Below are 17,717 nucleotides of genomic sequence, written 5' to 3'. Positions count from 1 at the left end.
ATCTTCATAAATTATCGGCCCCACGATCTTACAAAGCCAGGCATTCAGTATCCCTGCAAAGGTCTTATAATAACAATTCAATAATGATATTGGCCGGTAAGAATGGTACTGGGTCGGATCCTTCCCGGGCTTCAAAATCAGCGAGATGACAGCCTCACTCCACGTGTCGGGTAAAGGAGAGACACCCCTTAGAATTTCGTGAAATAGTTTCACCCAGATCGGAATAATTTCATCGGTTAGTAGAGTTTAAATCTCAATTGGAATTACGCCCGGTCCTGCAGCATTCCCTTTCTTAGCTTTACTGATGACAGCAAGTATTTTATTCCCTGTTATATCTTGGGTAGGAATTCTTTGGCTATCCAAATTCAACTTTGGAAGCTGTTTCCCAGCAAGCCAGTGGTATATGACGTCTTCCTCAACCAATAAATCCTCCCGATACAAATCTTGAAAGAATTTGATGAAAGCCTGCTCGATATCCCCTTTGTCTTCCACAACTTGGCTACCTTTTTTGATCTTGCTGATATAATTACACAATCTATCTACTCTACTCTTCATGGCAAGGAGTTTGCCACAATTCTCTCCCTGGTCGAAGTCCCTCATTTTGCTTACTTCCCACTTCTGAAGCAAGATCTCTTCCGTTTTAAGTCTAAACTTCAGCTGGAGATCTTCAACCTTTCCTAGTAAGCTATCTTTCTCAGCGCCAGAAGCCCTCCCAGCCTTTAAGGCCGCCTCAGCTGCTACTATCTGCTCCTCCAAGTCCACCAACTCCCTTTTTTCAGATCTAGCCCAACCCACAGTGGCACCCTTTAAGATCCCTCTCAGCCAAGCCTTAAAGGCATCCCATACTGTATACAGAGATTTTGCTGGAAAACGATAGCTATTTCCCTCCTTATCATATCTGGGATAGATGGTTGTAGAAGAAGTCTCCTATTCAGAGTTCATCTCCTCCCGGTAAGCTCTGAGGGAAATTCTATGTTCAGGGCTATTGCCCCATGATCAGAGAGATGGATAGGTAGATATTTTATTCCCCTTACTTTTCCTAGTTCCAGAAGTTCTATTAAAAGTAGTAAATCCTCGAGTAGTGACCGTTTTTCTTACTGTAAAAGGAATATTCCCTGGCATCTCCCTTTTTCTCCCACCAGACATCACAAGGGTTAAGATTTTGTAATATGGTAGAAGGATGGGCTTCAACCCGTGGTATCACAATCTGAGTTCTATGGGAGGATCTATCTAGTTTATTTTTAGAAGGACATTGAAGTCTCCACCAAGTATCAAAGGGGCTTCAAAATCTGCCAAGGAAAGACAAGGATTATTTAGAGGGGTGATATCATCTTCATCAGGGCCATAGTAATTAGCCAGCATGTAGGTAGCACCCTGGCTCCTCACCTCTGCTATTACCCAACGTCCTCTCTCGTCCACCTTCGTCTTGATTAGCTCTACCCCTGAATTTATTTTAAAGATTATGACCACCCCCTTCGAACAGCATTGTTGATCTTAGGCTACAATCTTATCGACCCATCTTTGTCTGTCAAACAGTGCCTTGCATTCTGAACTCAACAGGTGGGTCTCTTGAAGCATAAGAATCCTGGCCGAACTATCTTTCAGATATTGGAAGACCAGGCGCTGTCTTCTTTCAACTCTCAAGACATTCACATTCCAACATAAGATTTCAAGACTAGCACCTCCCCCAGGATCAGTTCTACCCCCCGTCATTATTACGTACCAAAAAACTGTCCACTTCCTCGGGGGATCGAAAATTGTACATCTTGTTGGCCACATCACTTTCAAAAAGGCAGGGCATCTTAACTGAACCTGAGCGCCTAGTTCCTTCAGACTATCCATCCGCTTTGCCAGCTCCCACCGTCTGTCCTCCATTACACGAGAGATGTCTGACCTTATTCTAAGAGTTGAGTCTTGTACCTGAATGCCCTTATGCTTAAGAGCTGCCCCAAGTAATTGTCCCTTAAGAAGAAATGATTGAATGTATACCAGTATTTTCCTTGGCTTTTTCTGCCCGGGGTTCAGTTTAAATGGGTATCGAAGTACCAGTTGAATCTTCGTTTCCCACACAGACGCAGAAGCAACATGTGGGAAAGCTTTTGTCAGAATCTCTATAACAAAGGTTTTAATATTTTGTCCTTCAAATCCTTCTTTCAGGTCAGGATCCTGATATTGTTTCTTCTAGAGTTGTTTTCAAGTCTCTCTAGTCTGTCCGGCAGATCCCTTTCCCTTTCCTTTAACCTGGCCACTTGCTACATGTTGTCCTTCACGTCTAGCCTCAGCTCCCCCACTTTATTCTCCAATCCCTCCATACGATGTGCTAGCACTGACAAATGTTCCTCAAGACTAGTGCATGTGTCTTGAATCTTCTTTTGATTTATTTCTGAGGTTGAAAAGCGTTCCTTAATCTCCAAAGACAACTGGCTCAACTGGGTCAACATCCCTTGTATTGGGTCCGAGCCTAGAGCAACGATGGGGGCCGCCTCTAGAGATACATTTCCTGTCAGGTCCCCTTCCTTCTGTCGTCCTCCCTCTGGCCCCGAATCTAGATCGCTTAAGGCTGAAAATCTATTTAATGTAGGGGTGGCAGGATTTAATGTCAAAGGATCCCCTGACACAGGAACTCCTTGCGTTGTTTCCATGGCACCCTGCGAAATAAGTTTGAAAAAGATCTAAGTGAGAGGGTTACCCTTGCTGGTACTGGGGGAGTTCTTTTCTTTCTCACCTTTAGAGGGGTGGCTTTCCCTGACTTAGCTGGCAGCTTTCTATGTTTGTTCTTTACCTATGAGAGCCCCGAGAGTTGAGTGGGCTTACTATCCCGAGGAGGGGGAGGTACTAGATCTTTATTTATATCTTTTTCCTGGTATTAATTCACTGTCAGGGATGATACTGGAACGAAGAAAAGATGGCGTTTTATATTGAGTTAGGCGATCACTCTTAGCAATCTGCTTTTTATCCCGAAAATGCTGCAATTCTACCTTCATAGACCTGGAGACCGTCTCATGCCTTATATTATCTCCCTTAACCTGATTTAAAATCTTAGCAGGGCAGATTTTTAATGAACAACCCTCTAGAACTCCCAAAGGCGAAATAGACAGTTCTGCTAAAGAGCTGCCAGCACCCTGGACTCTCACCGGGGAGCAGCGTACGCATCGCGCAATAAACAGACCACACCATGTCTTAAGCGTAAAAGGCCATTTATTAGGACCAGGCTGCACAACAATAAACAATAACCAAACATTCCCTGAATAACAACTTCCCCACAACACTCTATACTCCTTCACTCCTTTCACCCACTCCACACTCCCCTTTTACACCACTCCATGCCCCTTCCGTTCCTCACCATTCCACAAACCTCCTTGCATCCTCCCCGCTCTCATCGGCCATTTCACTTATGCCTCCATTACCCCCACCTCGTTCACTCTTCCCCCCCGAGGGATGGGTGTGCCCGCTAATGACTCCCCCCACCCCTCCAAAGTACCGCCAGCCCTCGCAGCCTGTCCTAAACTGGCACGCTTTAGCCAACCCTAATCCCCAACCAAACTGCACGGTGGGTGGGTCGCCTTCGCTAAACCCTCCCGATGGTGCCGAGCACAGGAAGAGGAAGTCGCCTTCCTCCCCTGCGCTCTTATACCCACCCCCTAACTCCACCCCTTGACCCTACCTGGTCCTTCCCTGCGCGAATGACCCCGGGGGAAGACTAGTCTGCGACTCTGCTTCCCCTGGGGCCCGGCATCGCGCAATAAACAGACCACACCGTGTCTTAAGCGTAAAAGGCCATTTATTAGGACCAGGCTGCACAACAATAAACAATAACCAAACATTCCCTGAATAACAACTTCCCCACAACACTCTATACTCCTTCACTCCTTTCACCCACTCCACACTCCCCTTTTACACCACTCCATGCCCCTTCCGTTCCTCACCATTCCACAAACCTCCTTGCATCCTCCCCGCTCTCATCGGCCATTTCACTCATGCCTCCATTACCCCCACCCCGTTCACTCTTCCCCCCCGAGGGATGGGTGTGCCCGCTAATGACTCCCCCCACCCCTCCAAAGTACCGCCAACCAGGTAGCCCTCTTTAGGGCGGATACCTGCCCCACCCCCTAGGCCGGGACCACGCAGACACATCCCTGCGACACCAGATTGCCTCATTCCAGAGCTTTCTGACCACATCCCTCATTTCCATCATGTAGTATGCATTCCCCATTCTGGAAAGATGCACCCCGTCATCCCTAAAAAGTAGAGGTCCCTCCAGTCGCAGTCCCGGGTGACTGATCACCTTAATGTCCTGTTCCCCACAAAAAACGCGCATTGCTCTGTTAAGTTTCCGTCTCGCCTTTTCAATTGCCCCATGCTTAACAGCGCCTCTCCAGATTCTCCTCGGAACAAATTCAGTCCAGGCAATGCAAGTCCCTGCCAGCCTGTGCTTCAGTACCTCCAAGTCTCTTTGCATCAGCTGTAAGAGCGCCAAACCCGACAGCCGAACCAAATCCTTCTCCCCCAAATGGACGATCAACAGATCCGGGCAACCCTTCTGTGGGACCATCTTCGCGAGCCAGGGCAGTAGTGCCCCCCATTGCATTCCCCCTTTTCCCCACCAGTGCACCTCGTGATGTTGTCCTTTGAGTCCCAGGTTACGGCCGTACACCTGTTGCTCCGCATATTTCGACGCCCAGTGCACAAAGGAATGCCGCACAATCCATGTGACCGTCTTGGCCCCAGGTCCTCCCACGCAACCTAAGGGAGAAACAGATGTTAGATACACACAGAAAAGAAGCCACCCCCATCCCCCCAGTCTCCATCTCTCCGCAACCAGCCCTATCACTTCCTCACATACCGCTCACAGCACCGCGACCTCCATCTCCTGATCTGCCGAATCCTATCCCAGGACCACCCCAACCGGGCCGCCGCCGTTGCTGCCCCAATCCGAAACGAGTGAGTTACAAACCCCGCCGGCTCCAAACCCAAACGCACCAACGCCATGCGCAGCACTGCCAACAATTGCCCTGCCATCACCCGTGCCCCTGACCTGTGACAGAAAATCTCCCCCTGCCCTACCTGTGTAGCCAGTACAAATGACCTCCATTCCGCCAACGGGCATACACTTCCATCACCATTCTCATTCAACCACACCCACTTGCCCCGACCCAACTGATCTGTCTTGGACCGCCCCAGCCAAATGCCCAGTCGCTCCGCATCCAATCTGATCTCCTCATACCTCCGCCCCTCCCCCGCACGCGTGCCCAACAATTCCGACACCCGAAACGCCCCAAAAAACATCCAAATCATACACAAGCAAAAGATACGAACCTCAAACTCCTCATAACAACATAGCGGTAACGCCGCAACCAACCGGACCAACACCTCAAACGTTATGGCCTCCCTTGGGACAGTCCCCCCCGCTCTCTCCCTGCTCCAACCCCGTAGCACCCATCTCACAATTCCACTCTTTGTAGGGTCAAAACCAAAAAACAAACAACAATATAATGACACTCCTGCCAACTTCCCTGAAATGGTTGCAGCCGACAACCCCTTGTCCATGCAGTGCAATACAAACTGTAACACTCCTCGCTCCACTGTCGCCTGTTCCCCAGAGGCAGCATCCCTGCTCCAGCCCATAAAAGCTCCAAACTCCGCCCACGCCAGTCTGTAGGTCCGCCTGGTGGTAGCAGCAACAGAATTCTCCACTAGGCCTACCACCCTCACTCCCCCAGGGCCCAAATGCCATCCGGCAGCCCCGTCTTGCACTGATCCGCTCCAGGTGCCAATCGCCAGAATCGCTGCCACTGCGAACGAGACAAAGCATCCGCAATGTCATTATTCGCCCCCGGAACATGCTTGGCTCAAAAAATCACATTCAGACGCAAACACTTCGGCATGAAACTTCTCAACAAACGCAACACCCTCAGGTCCCTTGCCCTCTGTCGGTTGACCAACTCGACCACCGTCATGTTGTCCACATGGAACAACACCGCCCTGTTCTGAAACTCGGGACCCCACACTTCAAGAGCCACCAACAAAGGAAAGAATTCCAAAAACGCAATGCTCCTCCCCGGCTTCATCCAGTGATCAGGCCAGGTCTCTGCGCACCACCTCCCATCCCAGAAAATGCCAAAACCAGCCGCCCCAGCCGCATCAGAGTAAATTTGGATTTGCCAAACCGTTCTGTCCTCTGCAAAGTCCAAGGACACCCCATTGAAATCCATCAAGAACAACAGCCATGTCCGCAGATCCGCCCTCACTCCCATGGAGATCCTGACCCTGTGGTGTGGAAGCACTGCCCCCGACATGGCCATGCCGAGCCGCCTGCAGAACGTCCGTCCCGCCCTGACCACCCTGCACGCGAAGTTCTGGAACCCCAACAGCTGCTGCACAGCCCTCAACGCGATCCTCCTCTCACCAATCGCCCATTGGAGACACTCCTGAATTTCCGCCACCTTTGCGGCCGGGAGCCTCGCTGTCCACTGAATGGAATCCAGCTCAATGCCCAAGAATGTCAACACGCAACACGGCCCACTCGTCTTTTCAGGTGCTAAAGGGACCCCAAATTGCCTCGCCAACTCCTGGAAACCCGTCAGAGCCCTGCCACAGTCCCCCGAACGCGCCCTCCCGAGGAACAGGAAATCGTCCAGATAGTGCGTGACATCCCGATGCCCACTCAGCTGCGTGAACGCCCACTGCAGGAAAGTGCTAAACATTTCGAACAGTGTGCATGAAATCGCACACCCCATGGGCAGGACTTTGTCCATGAAGATGGCTCCCCCAAACTGCATTCCGAGGAGCGCAAAATCCGCAGGGTGTATAGGCAGCAGGCGGAAAGCCGACTTCACATCACATTTCGCCAATTCCGCCCCCGGCCCACACACCCGCACGAGGCGGATCGCATCATCCACTGACGCATAAAGCACCCGTGAATCCTCCTCCGCGATGAACTCATTCACAGACTGTCCCTCTGGCCATGAAAGGTGATGAATCATATGAAACTCACCCTCCTCCTTTTTCGGCACCACCCCCAACGGAGAAATAATCAAATCCTCCATCGGCCAGGCATAAAAGGGGCCCGCAATCCTCCCTTCTTCCACTTCCTTCAAGAGTTTGGCCGCCACCACCCCCGGCAATTCCTTCGCTGATCTGAGATTGTCGGCCCATCTCCGTGATCTGGGACCTTGATAACCGACCCGAAAACCTTCCGTAAAGCCCCACTGAATCTTCAAGGCGGCCTCCCTGTCCGGGTAAAGGGAGAGCCACGGGGCCATCGCCTCCACCTTAACCAGTGTAGGAGCCCTTCTGTCCAGCTTGTCCCCTACCCTTGGAATTCCTCCATTGTTCGGAAGGAGTGGTGAGCGTAAGACATTGCGTAAGGGGGTGCTTCCCCCCGCACTTAGAACACCCGTGCTTGGACTTGCACGGATACCTGGAACAATATCCCCGATTGTAGCTCCAACAGGCCCCAGTATTGTAAGTGCCGGGCTTGCTGGCCTGTCCTGCGCCCCCTGTACTTGTTGCGTTCCCTCCCGCCCCACTGTGAGCGGGACGCGACTGAAAAGACCGGTACGTTACTGGCAAACCACTAGCTGTGTGCGTCGATGTTGACGCCATCCATTGCATCCATAATTCCTGGTCCACCTCACCCCAATGCTTCTCGGGGTTCGCGCTAACCCGCGCCCTGAACTCCTCATCATAACTCAGCCAGGTGAAACCCCCAAACTGCATTTGAGCCTTCCTAATTATGTCCATATACTTCAATAATGCGATCGCCCTGTCGGGATGTTTCTCACAATATATGCTTGCATAAATAAGAAATGCCGAGGTCCAATTCTCCATTGTCACGGGTATCCTCGGCTGCCTAGTCAGCTCCCACTCCTCCTCCTTTGAGCCCTCCTTGACCTGCACCTCCCTATGCAACAATTTAAACACGTCCACGTATTCGTGTTTCCAGATCTTACCCCTAATCTTCTCGGACAGATGCGACCCCAAGGGCATAGCCAAACCCATGTAGGGCAGCTTTTTGGGGAGCTTAACCCCTGACTTGTCCCCCTTGTCCCCAGGCCCGTCATCCTTCTCCGTCTGCACCCCCGCCGAAGTCACCGCCTTGGTCTCGACCGGTGTGTCCCTTTTCGCGAGCCCGCCCTTCGGAGCCTCCCCAACTTCCCTCACTGAACCCTCTCCCACCCCAATCGACCTACAAGCCTTCTTCCTCCCACCCTTTGGGCCACCATCCCACACAGACCACCAAGCCTGCTCACCTGTCAATGTCGTATGTCGCTCGCTGGGCTGTCCTCCGGAAGGGGCCGCCCGTCGTGTCACTGCCGTCTCTTTGTCCGCCGGTCTCTGGGGCACCTGTAACACACCAACCTCTCTGTTGTCCTTGCCCGCGCCCGTCAAGTCACAGTCATCCCTCACCTCCCCGTCCTCAAGCTTCTCACTCTCCTCACCATAATCCAACTCCACCTCTGCCTCCACACCTTCCGGCATCCACAACACCTCTCTCAAAGCTCTCTTCACACCCTTGCCACTCACAGTGCCAGACACCTCCGTAGCCCGCTCCCGCGCCGGAGGGATGGCCGCCGCAGACCGCCCTACTGCTTCGTGACGGCGACATGGGGCCGTCTTGCGCCCCACCGTACTCCCCCGGACTCTGCCGAAAGCCGCCGGCTTGGATCCCCCCCTACCCCGCAGGCCGCTCGAACCTGAGTGGGCCCCGGCACCATCGGGCCTCAAAGCCGTCCCGGCCATCCCTGTCTGCGCCTGAGACCCCCTGACACTCCCCCCCCACCCGCGACCTAACCCTCTCCGCTCTCAGCAACTCCTCTTGCTCCGCCCACCTCTCTTCTTCGGACGTGGGCGACGGGGGCCCCTCGACGTCCCTTTCCCACACCGCCCCCACCCTCCCCACGCTCTGGTCCACCCGCCGCGCTGTGGCCATTTGCGCCAAAATACGCTGCTCCCGGAGCCTGTCCTCCCACGTCCCAGCGCCCCAACCCGGGAGAGGAGGGGGGGCGGAAACCCAGAAACCCCCCTCCAGGCGGCCCAAAACCAGACTGTGTGGGCACAACCTGCGCCAAAACACCTCCGGACGGTCCCAAGACAGCCCCCCCTCCCCGGCCCACCGCACCAGACCCTGCCAAACAGGGGGTAGATGCCCGAGACCCCCGTGACAGATCAAGAGGCCCATCATCCGCCGCCCCCGCAACACCCCCTGACCCCCCCGCGCCAACCACCGCGCACTCTATGCCCCCGGGAGCCACCACACCTCCCCCTCCCAAAACCGCCACCGCCTCCGCCTCCCCGCCCTCCCCAGCAACCAGCAGAGCATCCCCGGGCCCATAGCCCCCATGGCCGCCGCCCCTTCCACCACACCAGCCTGACCGCCTGCCAAAAACGCCCCCGATAGCAGCTCCACCGCGGCCGGAGCAGCAGACACGCCCCCTTCAGCCCCGAGGGCATGAAACTCCAGCGGGAGGAAATTCAAACGCGGAGGCAGGCTCCTACGCCGGCCTCCGCGCGCCTGCCACGAGCGCTGAGTGCCCCGCCCCCTCCCGCGCAGACCTGACTGAGCCGGTGGTGGCAAAAGAACGATGGATTTAACCCAGATCTCTTGACTGGGGGAGAATGTCTGCATTGTCAGCATTCCGTCCATCATTTGTTTGTTGTAACGCTTTTCGCCCTAAGTGGGATGGGTATTCCCAGACGTGGGACCCGTGCTCACTACGCCACTGGAGTTAAGCTATCCTGGCTGATGACGGCTGATAGCCAGAAACCGGTCCTAGGATGCTTGATTCCGGTCCAGGGAAGACATGGCTTGGCAGTTCGGGCTGGACTGTTCCCATGAGGCACAGGGTCAAGACTGATTTGCATATGGCCATGTCTAAACTGGGGTGGCGTAGTGGGCAAAAGAACGATGGATTTAACCCAGATCTCTTGACTGGGGGAGAATGTCTGCATTGTCAGCATTCCGTCCATCATTTGTTTGTTGAGCCGGTGGTGGCGGCGGCAGCGGCTCCTCCTGACATGCCATTACTGCCGCCGCCACCCCTGCCGACGCCGCCTGCGGGGCCCGCTCAAAGCCCACCCACGCCTCCCCTAGCACACCGGGCCGTAGGAGATCCTCCCGCCCGGCCCGCCCCAAGACCAGCAAAGCCCGCCTCACCTCCTCCGCGATCTCCATCTCGCCGCTTCCTCCGTGTGCCGCCCGCTCCGCAATTCCCGTCCGCACCGACCCAACTCCACTCCCAAACGCCGGACACGACGAGCACCGGACCAGGCCCTAACCCTACCCTACGTCCCAGCACTCTACCCCTCCTTTGCTAAACCCTCCCGATGGTGCCGAGCGCAGGAAGAGGAAGTCGCCTTCCTCCCCTGCGCTCTTATACCCACCCCCTAACTCCACCCCTTGACCCTACCTGGTCCTCCCCTGCGCGAATGACCCCGGGGGAAGACTAGTCTGCGACTCTGCTTCCCCCGGGGCCCGGCAGCGTGAACTGGCTCTGCCTGAACCGACCCAAAGACAAGGGGTCAGCTCCAAAGAACGAGTCATGGCTTGGCGGGACTCACATAGTGCTCCAGCAGCCTAAGGAGCGTGCAAATGGGACCACTGCACAACCAGATGCACAGAGACGGAAGCCGCCAGAAAAGTTCAGGCTACTTAGCGGCCTGAATACCTGAATGCCTCCCGAGATTGAACCGGCTCTCCCCTTTACCATAATAACGGCTTCACTTCGTGCCTTGTAGCCTCCCCGTCAGCTAGCAGCTCACTTCACCACACCGAGAGTACACCCAGTGTGCAAAGCCTGGGCTCGACTGAGCGGGAAGTGTACACAATGCGCTCCTCTCCTCTCCGCCCCGCTGCACAATGGCTGCACCCGGAGCAGGGGAGAAGTCAGTGGTTGCGATCCAAATGCCTCAACCAGCTCCATTAAAGTCCCACACACAGAGGACACGGAGGGCGTGAAACGAGCCGGGGAGACCCAGACCATAACCAGCACGAAAAGGCAGAAACGGGCTGAAAGAGAAACGGCAGCAACAACCCCTCAGCGTCAGCTTCAACAGGAGTCCATATCGATGAGGTTAGTGGAGCATTACTCGCGACCGGCTACCTAGCTGGCCGCCATGTTCCCCCCTTGATAAACCTGTCAAAATCCATCACTACTAATTAGAAATACGTCTCATTATTATTAATACATGCATGGTGGTCATGGATAATTTTAACCAGAAAGGGAGCTGATTTCAATATGTTGGGTGTTGTTCATAATTCATCCACTGAGCATTCGTTTTGGAATCCAATTGATAACTATATAGAATTATACTTTGAATTGCTTTATATTATGTATCAAGTTCAGTTTGTTAGACTTTATTATATGGCTCTGTTACGTAATACTTATTACCAATACATATTGCTCCCCTTCCCTTGTGTTTTTAAATTTTTATTTTCTATCACACTGCAATTCTTAACGTACAGATGTATTGTTCATCAAACGTAATATTATAAGCTGAATGTTATTTTATCAGTGCTCTTTTTAGTTTGGTCTATGCTTATCATAAACTCAATACAAAATATTTGGACAGAACCAGTTACCTTGTCATACTGTAATATGTTGGGTAAACACCTATGTCGCAATAGCAAGCTGGGGAAACACATCTTGATGGTGTGTTTGGAAAAAGAGAATGTGCAACTGAGCTACGTTTTACTCTGTGCACGACAAGATTCATACCAATAAAAATGCATTTTTATTGGTGTTAAGAAATTTCTCCTTAGTATTAGACATAATTCTGTGGGTACTGCTTTCAGAAGAGGCAGACACATACATTATATCACAGACCTGAGGCATTAAGCCAGCGCACATCTCTTCCACCGGGTTCACATACAGCACTACAGAAGCTTCCAAGCAATGACTGGTGGCTTGCGATAACACATTCTACATGTCATCACCAGACAATCATACTTCTGCTGCACTTTTTGATTCATGGACCACACAGCTGCTGCGGGCAGCTTCTGTGGAGGACACGGCTGCTTTAGTTCTGTGCTTATTTCATCTTTTGCAAAGAAGCACTTCCCCACTTCCCTGTGAGCGCTGCAGAAAGCGCCTTCAGATCGGCTGCAGCCCCCACTTTACATGGCCTGGCCGGTGCCCGCAACACTGATAACACAAAGCACATGAGGAGTGATGACAAAGGATTGAAGAGAGGAAAGTGCTTACGGAAACACCTGCAGAGAGAGCTCCCCTCAAACGGATTACTGATGGGACACTGTGTCAGCTAGTCCTACTGCCAGCTGACACTGCAAGAACAAAAGGTATGCACACTCCTCGATTCTTTTGTCTGTGCGGACCAGGTGGCGTGTGTCAATCAGAAGGGGGTGATGATGCACAGCGTGTAATGGATGTGTGGAGCCAACCTCTCCCAGGGACTCGAGGGAGCCTTGTGCGTGCCTGCAGCAAGTCAAAACACTTGAACAGACTTTCAATAACTAATATTGCACAACCATTCACCAAGCTACAGCTTAGAACAAAAATTAGCTTATCGTTAATCACATAGGCAAAACCTAATGCATTTATCATTGCTTGTTGTTTGTTTCATTGCACTTTTGGGCAGGAAATGTCTTTTTTTAGTTACTGATCTTCAAGTTGTGTCCCCAGCACAACCGTTGTGGCATGATGCAGTTCCGTCTATACCATTTAAAACACCCATTCACCACAGTTTATTTGTCTAGTGCAACCTATCATCACCTGCGCAGTTCTGCTTGCTAGGGTTTGGTAGCAGAATATGGTTGTTAGACTATCATCTGACGTAGATAAATGTCCAAAATGTGGTCTGCGAAAAATTTGCTACATTTGAAAAAATACTAGAAGCTTCACACCCAATGAGACAATATTTTTCTAAACTCTATGGCATATGTAAAATGAAATGGCGCGGCTCTGCAGCAAATTTTGCAGCGCTGCGCTGTGCCATTTAAAAAATGCAGGGATGCGCCAAATTTACAAGAACACCAATGTGTTTTCCCTTGTCCTTGTGCTAAAAATAGCTGCCTAGCGCAACACAGACACACTTGTGCCATAGTGCAAGAGTACCTGCCTTGCAGAGATGATTGTTTATGTGCATGAAGATACTCCTTCCTGCACATAAACAATCAATAATGGCAATTTGCTACTTCTAAGTGTGCTGCATTCTACAGCACACTTAGAAGCCAAAAAGGTGACGTTCCGGAGGCGCAATCCTCTTGTACATAAGCCCCTATATTTAGTACACATCATTTGTCAGATGATATTTCTGCATCTGATATTCTGACATCCAGTGACTACTACCTCTGCCACATCACCAGCCCATACCCTGCCAAAAAAGCAACCTACCACACCACTGGCCCACACATAACAACAAAACGTGCCCGCACACTGATGTGTATGACTTGTCCATCTGACACTGCCAGTTTGCCCTATAAGTCAGTACTACCCTGCTTCGAACTCTAGTGCTTGCCTTCAGAACATCTTCATGTAGTAGCATTAACACAAAGCAGGAAACACATTCAACCTTTTGTGATTTCTTATACAAATATATATTTATTTTAATTTTATTTTGCCTTCAATACTATTTAACAAAGACTGAATGTTCAGACAGTCACTGATTTGTCAACACACATAACATTTTAGTGACCAAACAGTAAACATAAGATGAACAATTAATTTAAAAATGGATTGCTGATGAACCAAAGGGCACAACGGTTTGACGTTAATAATTGCTTCCAAGAATTGTAATTGTAACTAATGTTATTAATATGTCACTGGAGTAATTAACGAATAACATAACCTGAACTTCTAAAGTGCATGTTCACCCACGTGTTGGTTCTCTTGGCGCCGAAATAACAAATTCATCATTGTTACTCAACTTAATGGTACTCATTTTAGAGACCTCAAAAGGGTGAAAGCCTAAGTGGGCCTCCCAGGTTTTAACCCTTTGACCATGAGGTCAAGCACAGGTCCCTGGAGTGGATGCATTAGTCCATTGAGCCAGCAACCTGGCATTTGATGTGTATCTTGCTCTTCATTTCAAAATCAACTATAAACCTAACTCAAAAATAAATGCAAACCACATGCAGCCCTGCAGCATGTTGTGAATACAGGTCTCCTCAAACATCTTACACCACAGACCGGAAGTAAATGATGAGGTCTGGTGTCCGCCCTGAGGTCCACAGTGTCCCCTGCATCACTGCTTGTCAGCTCCTCCCCCTGCCGCACTTCCTTCATTGGCACTTCTGAGTTCCCTAATTCTCTTAGCTAGAAGGTGTTTTCCCTTCTCCTCCTGGAAAAAGGAGACAACAATCCATATTAGTAAAGAAAAGAGAATAATGTCTCTTTAGTGCCCACATTCACATATCAACCTTTTATACAGTGTTTGGTACAAATAGCATTACCCATGCAGTGGTGTCCTTCGACCTACTTCAAAAAAACAACAGAGCTGAAACTTTTCAGACACTCACCCACATCCACAAATCTGGGTTGAATCCATCATCATTCTTTACCTCACTTCACCACCCCAGTTAAGACCCAGCCATATGCAAATCAGTCTTGCCCCTGTTCTTCATGGGAACAGTCCTGCCCTAACTGCCAAGCCAGGTCTTCCCTGAACCGAAAAGAAACACCCAGGGAGCAGTTTCGGGGTAACACCCCTCATCAGCAAGGCTACCTTGAATCCAGAGGCAAAGTGAGCAAGGGACCCAGGTCTGGGCATACACTGCCAACTTACGCGAATAAAGCAAACACAAGGAGCTTTGTGCGGGGGAAGATTGTTTATGTGTAGGAAGGTGTCCCTTCCTGCACATAAACAATCTTTAAATGCCGTTTTGTCACTTCTATGTATGCTGCTTAAAGCACATGGAAGTTGCAAAACATCATATTTGTAAAGATTGTTTATGTGCAGGAAGGGACACCTTCCTACACATAAACAATCCAAGGTGTTTTGCTTTTTCCATGTGTGCTGCACAAGGCAGCACACATGGAAAAGCAAAAACAAGAAGAAATAAAGCATTTCTCCCCGTTTTGCCAAGTTAAGACCAGGCGTTCCCTGGTCTTCAATGTTGGCGCTGCCTCCTATTTACGCCACCCTTGTAAATAGGGGGCAGCGTCAAAATCAATGGGTGTTGCGGTGGAATGCCCACCACAACACCCAATGCTCACCCCTTTCTAAGCATAGTTAAGTGGCTTAATGGTGCCTTGTAAATTAGGCGAAGCCCCCTAATGCCACTGGAACATCGAAAAAGTGACATTCCCATGGTGATAGGGGCTTGTACATATGCCCCAGAGTGTCTTACAGCACAGAGCAGCTCATTCTCTGCTGCAGCATGGTAATACAGCAAGCATGTGGTGTGGTTTTCCTGTTGGGTATGTGTGCCAACCGAATATGCATGTCAATTTTCCAGAACATTATCAGTATAAACAGATCGACTCTATATACTGATGGAAAGCCGGTAATTATAGCAATAATGAAACAACAGTCCCTCTACATGTTGATATACACAAATTATTGAGGATTAAATGGGGAAACATAAAAGTGCAAGATCTGTTTCTTAATGGGCACAATTGCTACCAATTGCAGTTATTTTATACAGCCCAGATAGTAATGAAACATATTAATCTGAATAACAATCAATAACATCTGGTGCAAAGCCACAACGTAGCTCAAATCACAGTGCACATTTCGTACTGAGTGTAAAATGTAATACCAGTTTTGTAGGTCTTTCTCAGCGAAAAGAGAGGCATTTACAAAAGCCAGTCCAAATATTTTTGTGACAAACATGGGCCAGTTTTTTAACCAAAGCACGTGCTGCTCCACTCATGAGGAGTCAAAATATGTATCCCATGCTGAATAAATCAATGACCCCCATCAGGGCTGAAATAAACATTTTTTGAGCATTTGAAGTGCTGTGAAGTAGAACAGATGTTCCCACCTGCACAATGCAAAGGGCAGTCAGTGTGAAACAATTCTGGTTCACTCAACAGATGCGTATGAGACCACAAGCAGCAATTTTAGCTGAACACCAATTTAGGAGTCAATATGCTACTGAAATTCTCTCTGCAGCACGCGTGTAGTAATGTTCTACAGCTATTGCAAAGAGGCTATCAGTAACAATGCGAATGAACATGTGTATTAAAGTGATACAGCTATTGCAAAGAGGCTACTAGTAACAATGAGAATGAACACGTGTGTAGTTGGGTTGTATGTTGGAACAACGAGTTCCTCAACAACAAATCCCTAAACCACGTGGTCTGTAGTACTACCGCATCTCAACCACAAATGTTTTTACCACACATTCTTTTACCACAAATCTTCGTGGTAAAGGAATGTGTGGAAAACCCACCCCCTAAAATCTAAAACGATCCCCTCCCACTGCCTAAAAACGACCCCGTACCACCCACATCCCCTAAAAACTTACATGAACACCCCAACCTCCTAAAAACTAACACTAACCCCTCCCACCCCCTTAAAACTAAAACAAACCCCTCCCACCCCCTAAAAACTAACACAAACCCCTCCCACCCCTTAAAAACGATCACAAATGCCCCAGTCCCAAAGAACTAATACGAAAACCTACTCCCTTAAAACTAATGATGGAGCTTAGATTTCACCTATAAAATGTATGCATTATTATATGACAAAAGGTTGCAGGCATGAGTTCAAAAATGGCACACAGATTGTGGCACAAGCAAGATGAAAACATAGGCCTGATCAGAATGCTTCAGTTTGGAGGTGCTTTCATGTGAAAACATGCTCAATTAGTTGAACAGCCATGTTTATATGTGATTTATCCATATGTAATCTCACTATAGAATGCACATTAATTTAGAAAATGCATTTGTACTTTTAAAATGGCATCAATGTATTTTTGCAAGAATAGAAATGTGCTGAATTGTATTTCAGAGTGTAGAAAAAAACGTGATTTTAGTTTGCTTTAGTGGACTCAGCTAACTGCAGTTTTGCCTTGAAACATTAGATTGGAATGTGCTCCTCTTTGCTAGCAACTTTCAATGAAAGGGCTCTGTTAAAAAATCCTGCCTCCAGTTTCCTTCGACCTTCACTATGTTGCATATTTTTGTAGCCTGTTTAAACGTGGAGAGAAAAACACACTTTTTTTCATAAATCACAAGACTGAAATTTGAACAGGAACAAGCCTGATTAATGACGTATCCAGTCAGCCCATGGGAAGATGATGTGTCTTGAAGTTCTGATTGGACCAGCTATGAGGACTGAGCACGTGAACTTTTACTTGAAATATGGCTTACAAGTGGGAGGAGTGCTTTTGCTTCTTCTTTTTTTTCCATTTTTTCTGAGGGCCAGGCCCAGTTTCTGTGCTGGACACAGAGACGGGGAGGGGCTGCATTCTGTGGGGGCTATTGTGCAGCTTGAGACAGAGACACAGACTAGTAGAGCGAAGCAGAGGCAGAGAGAAAGAGCTGAGAGGATCAGAACAGATTTAGGTTTTAGGTGCTAAACTGCATTTATTTCTCTTTATGGGATTTCTGCCATTATTAATTATTGATTAACCTTGTAAGACTTACTCTTTTTCTTAGAAACTCTTTAAGAGTTTGACTGACAATTTGTGCCACATTTCCCTTCCTATATGTGATGCTTATATGCAGACTGTAATATGTTCTTTATTAATGCTATTTTTCCTATTTTTCAATTCTGTAACCTGATTGATATTTGACTAATGAATAAAGAGT

General features: G+C 49.4%; 1 protein-coding gene and 1 long non-coding RNA gene across 2 annotated transcripts in view; one reads left to right on the top strand and one right to left on the bottom strand.

Moving 5' to 3' along the window:
* Window positions 1–17,717, top strand: part of LOC146809535 (uncharacterized) — a 314,763-nt gene that overhangs the window by 78,501 nt on the left and 218,545 nt on the right. The window lies entirely within an intron of this gene.
* Window positions 13,532–17,717, bottom strand: part of LOC146809534 (transmembrane channel-like protein 7) — a 344,379-nt gene continuing 340,193 nt past the window's right edge. Inside the window, exon 16 of the mRNA XM_085616363.1 lies at window positions 13,532–14,298. Within this exon, the coding sequence (XP_085472489.1) occupies window positions 14,203–14,298 (96 nt within the window). The 3' untranslated portion in view covers window positions 13,532–14,202. The remainder of the gene's footprint in view (window positions 14,299–17,717) is intronic.

The sequence above is a fragment of the Triturus cristatus genome, chromosome 7, assembly GCF_964204655.1.
Source record: "Triturus cristatus chromosome 7, aTriCri1.1, whole genome shotgun sequence".
Taxonomy (NCBI): Eukaryota; Metazoa; Chordata; class Amphibia; order Caudata; family Salamandridae; genus Triturus; species Triturus cristatus.
Note: the sequence above shows the minus strand (reverse complement) of the source record. Positions and strands in the feature narration are given on the sequence as shown.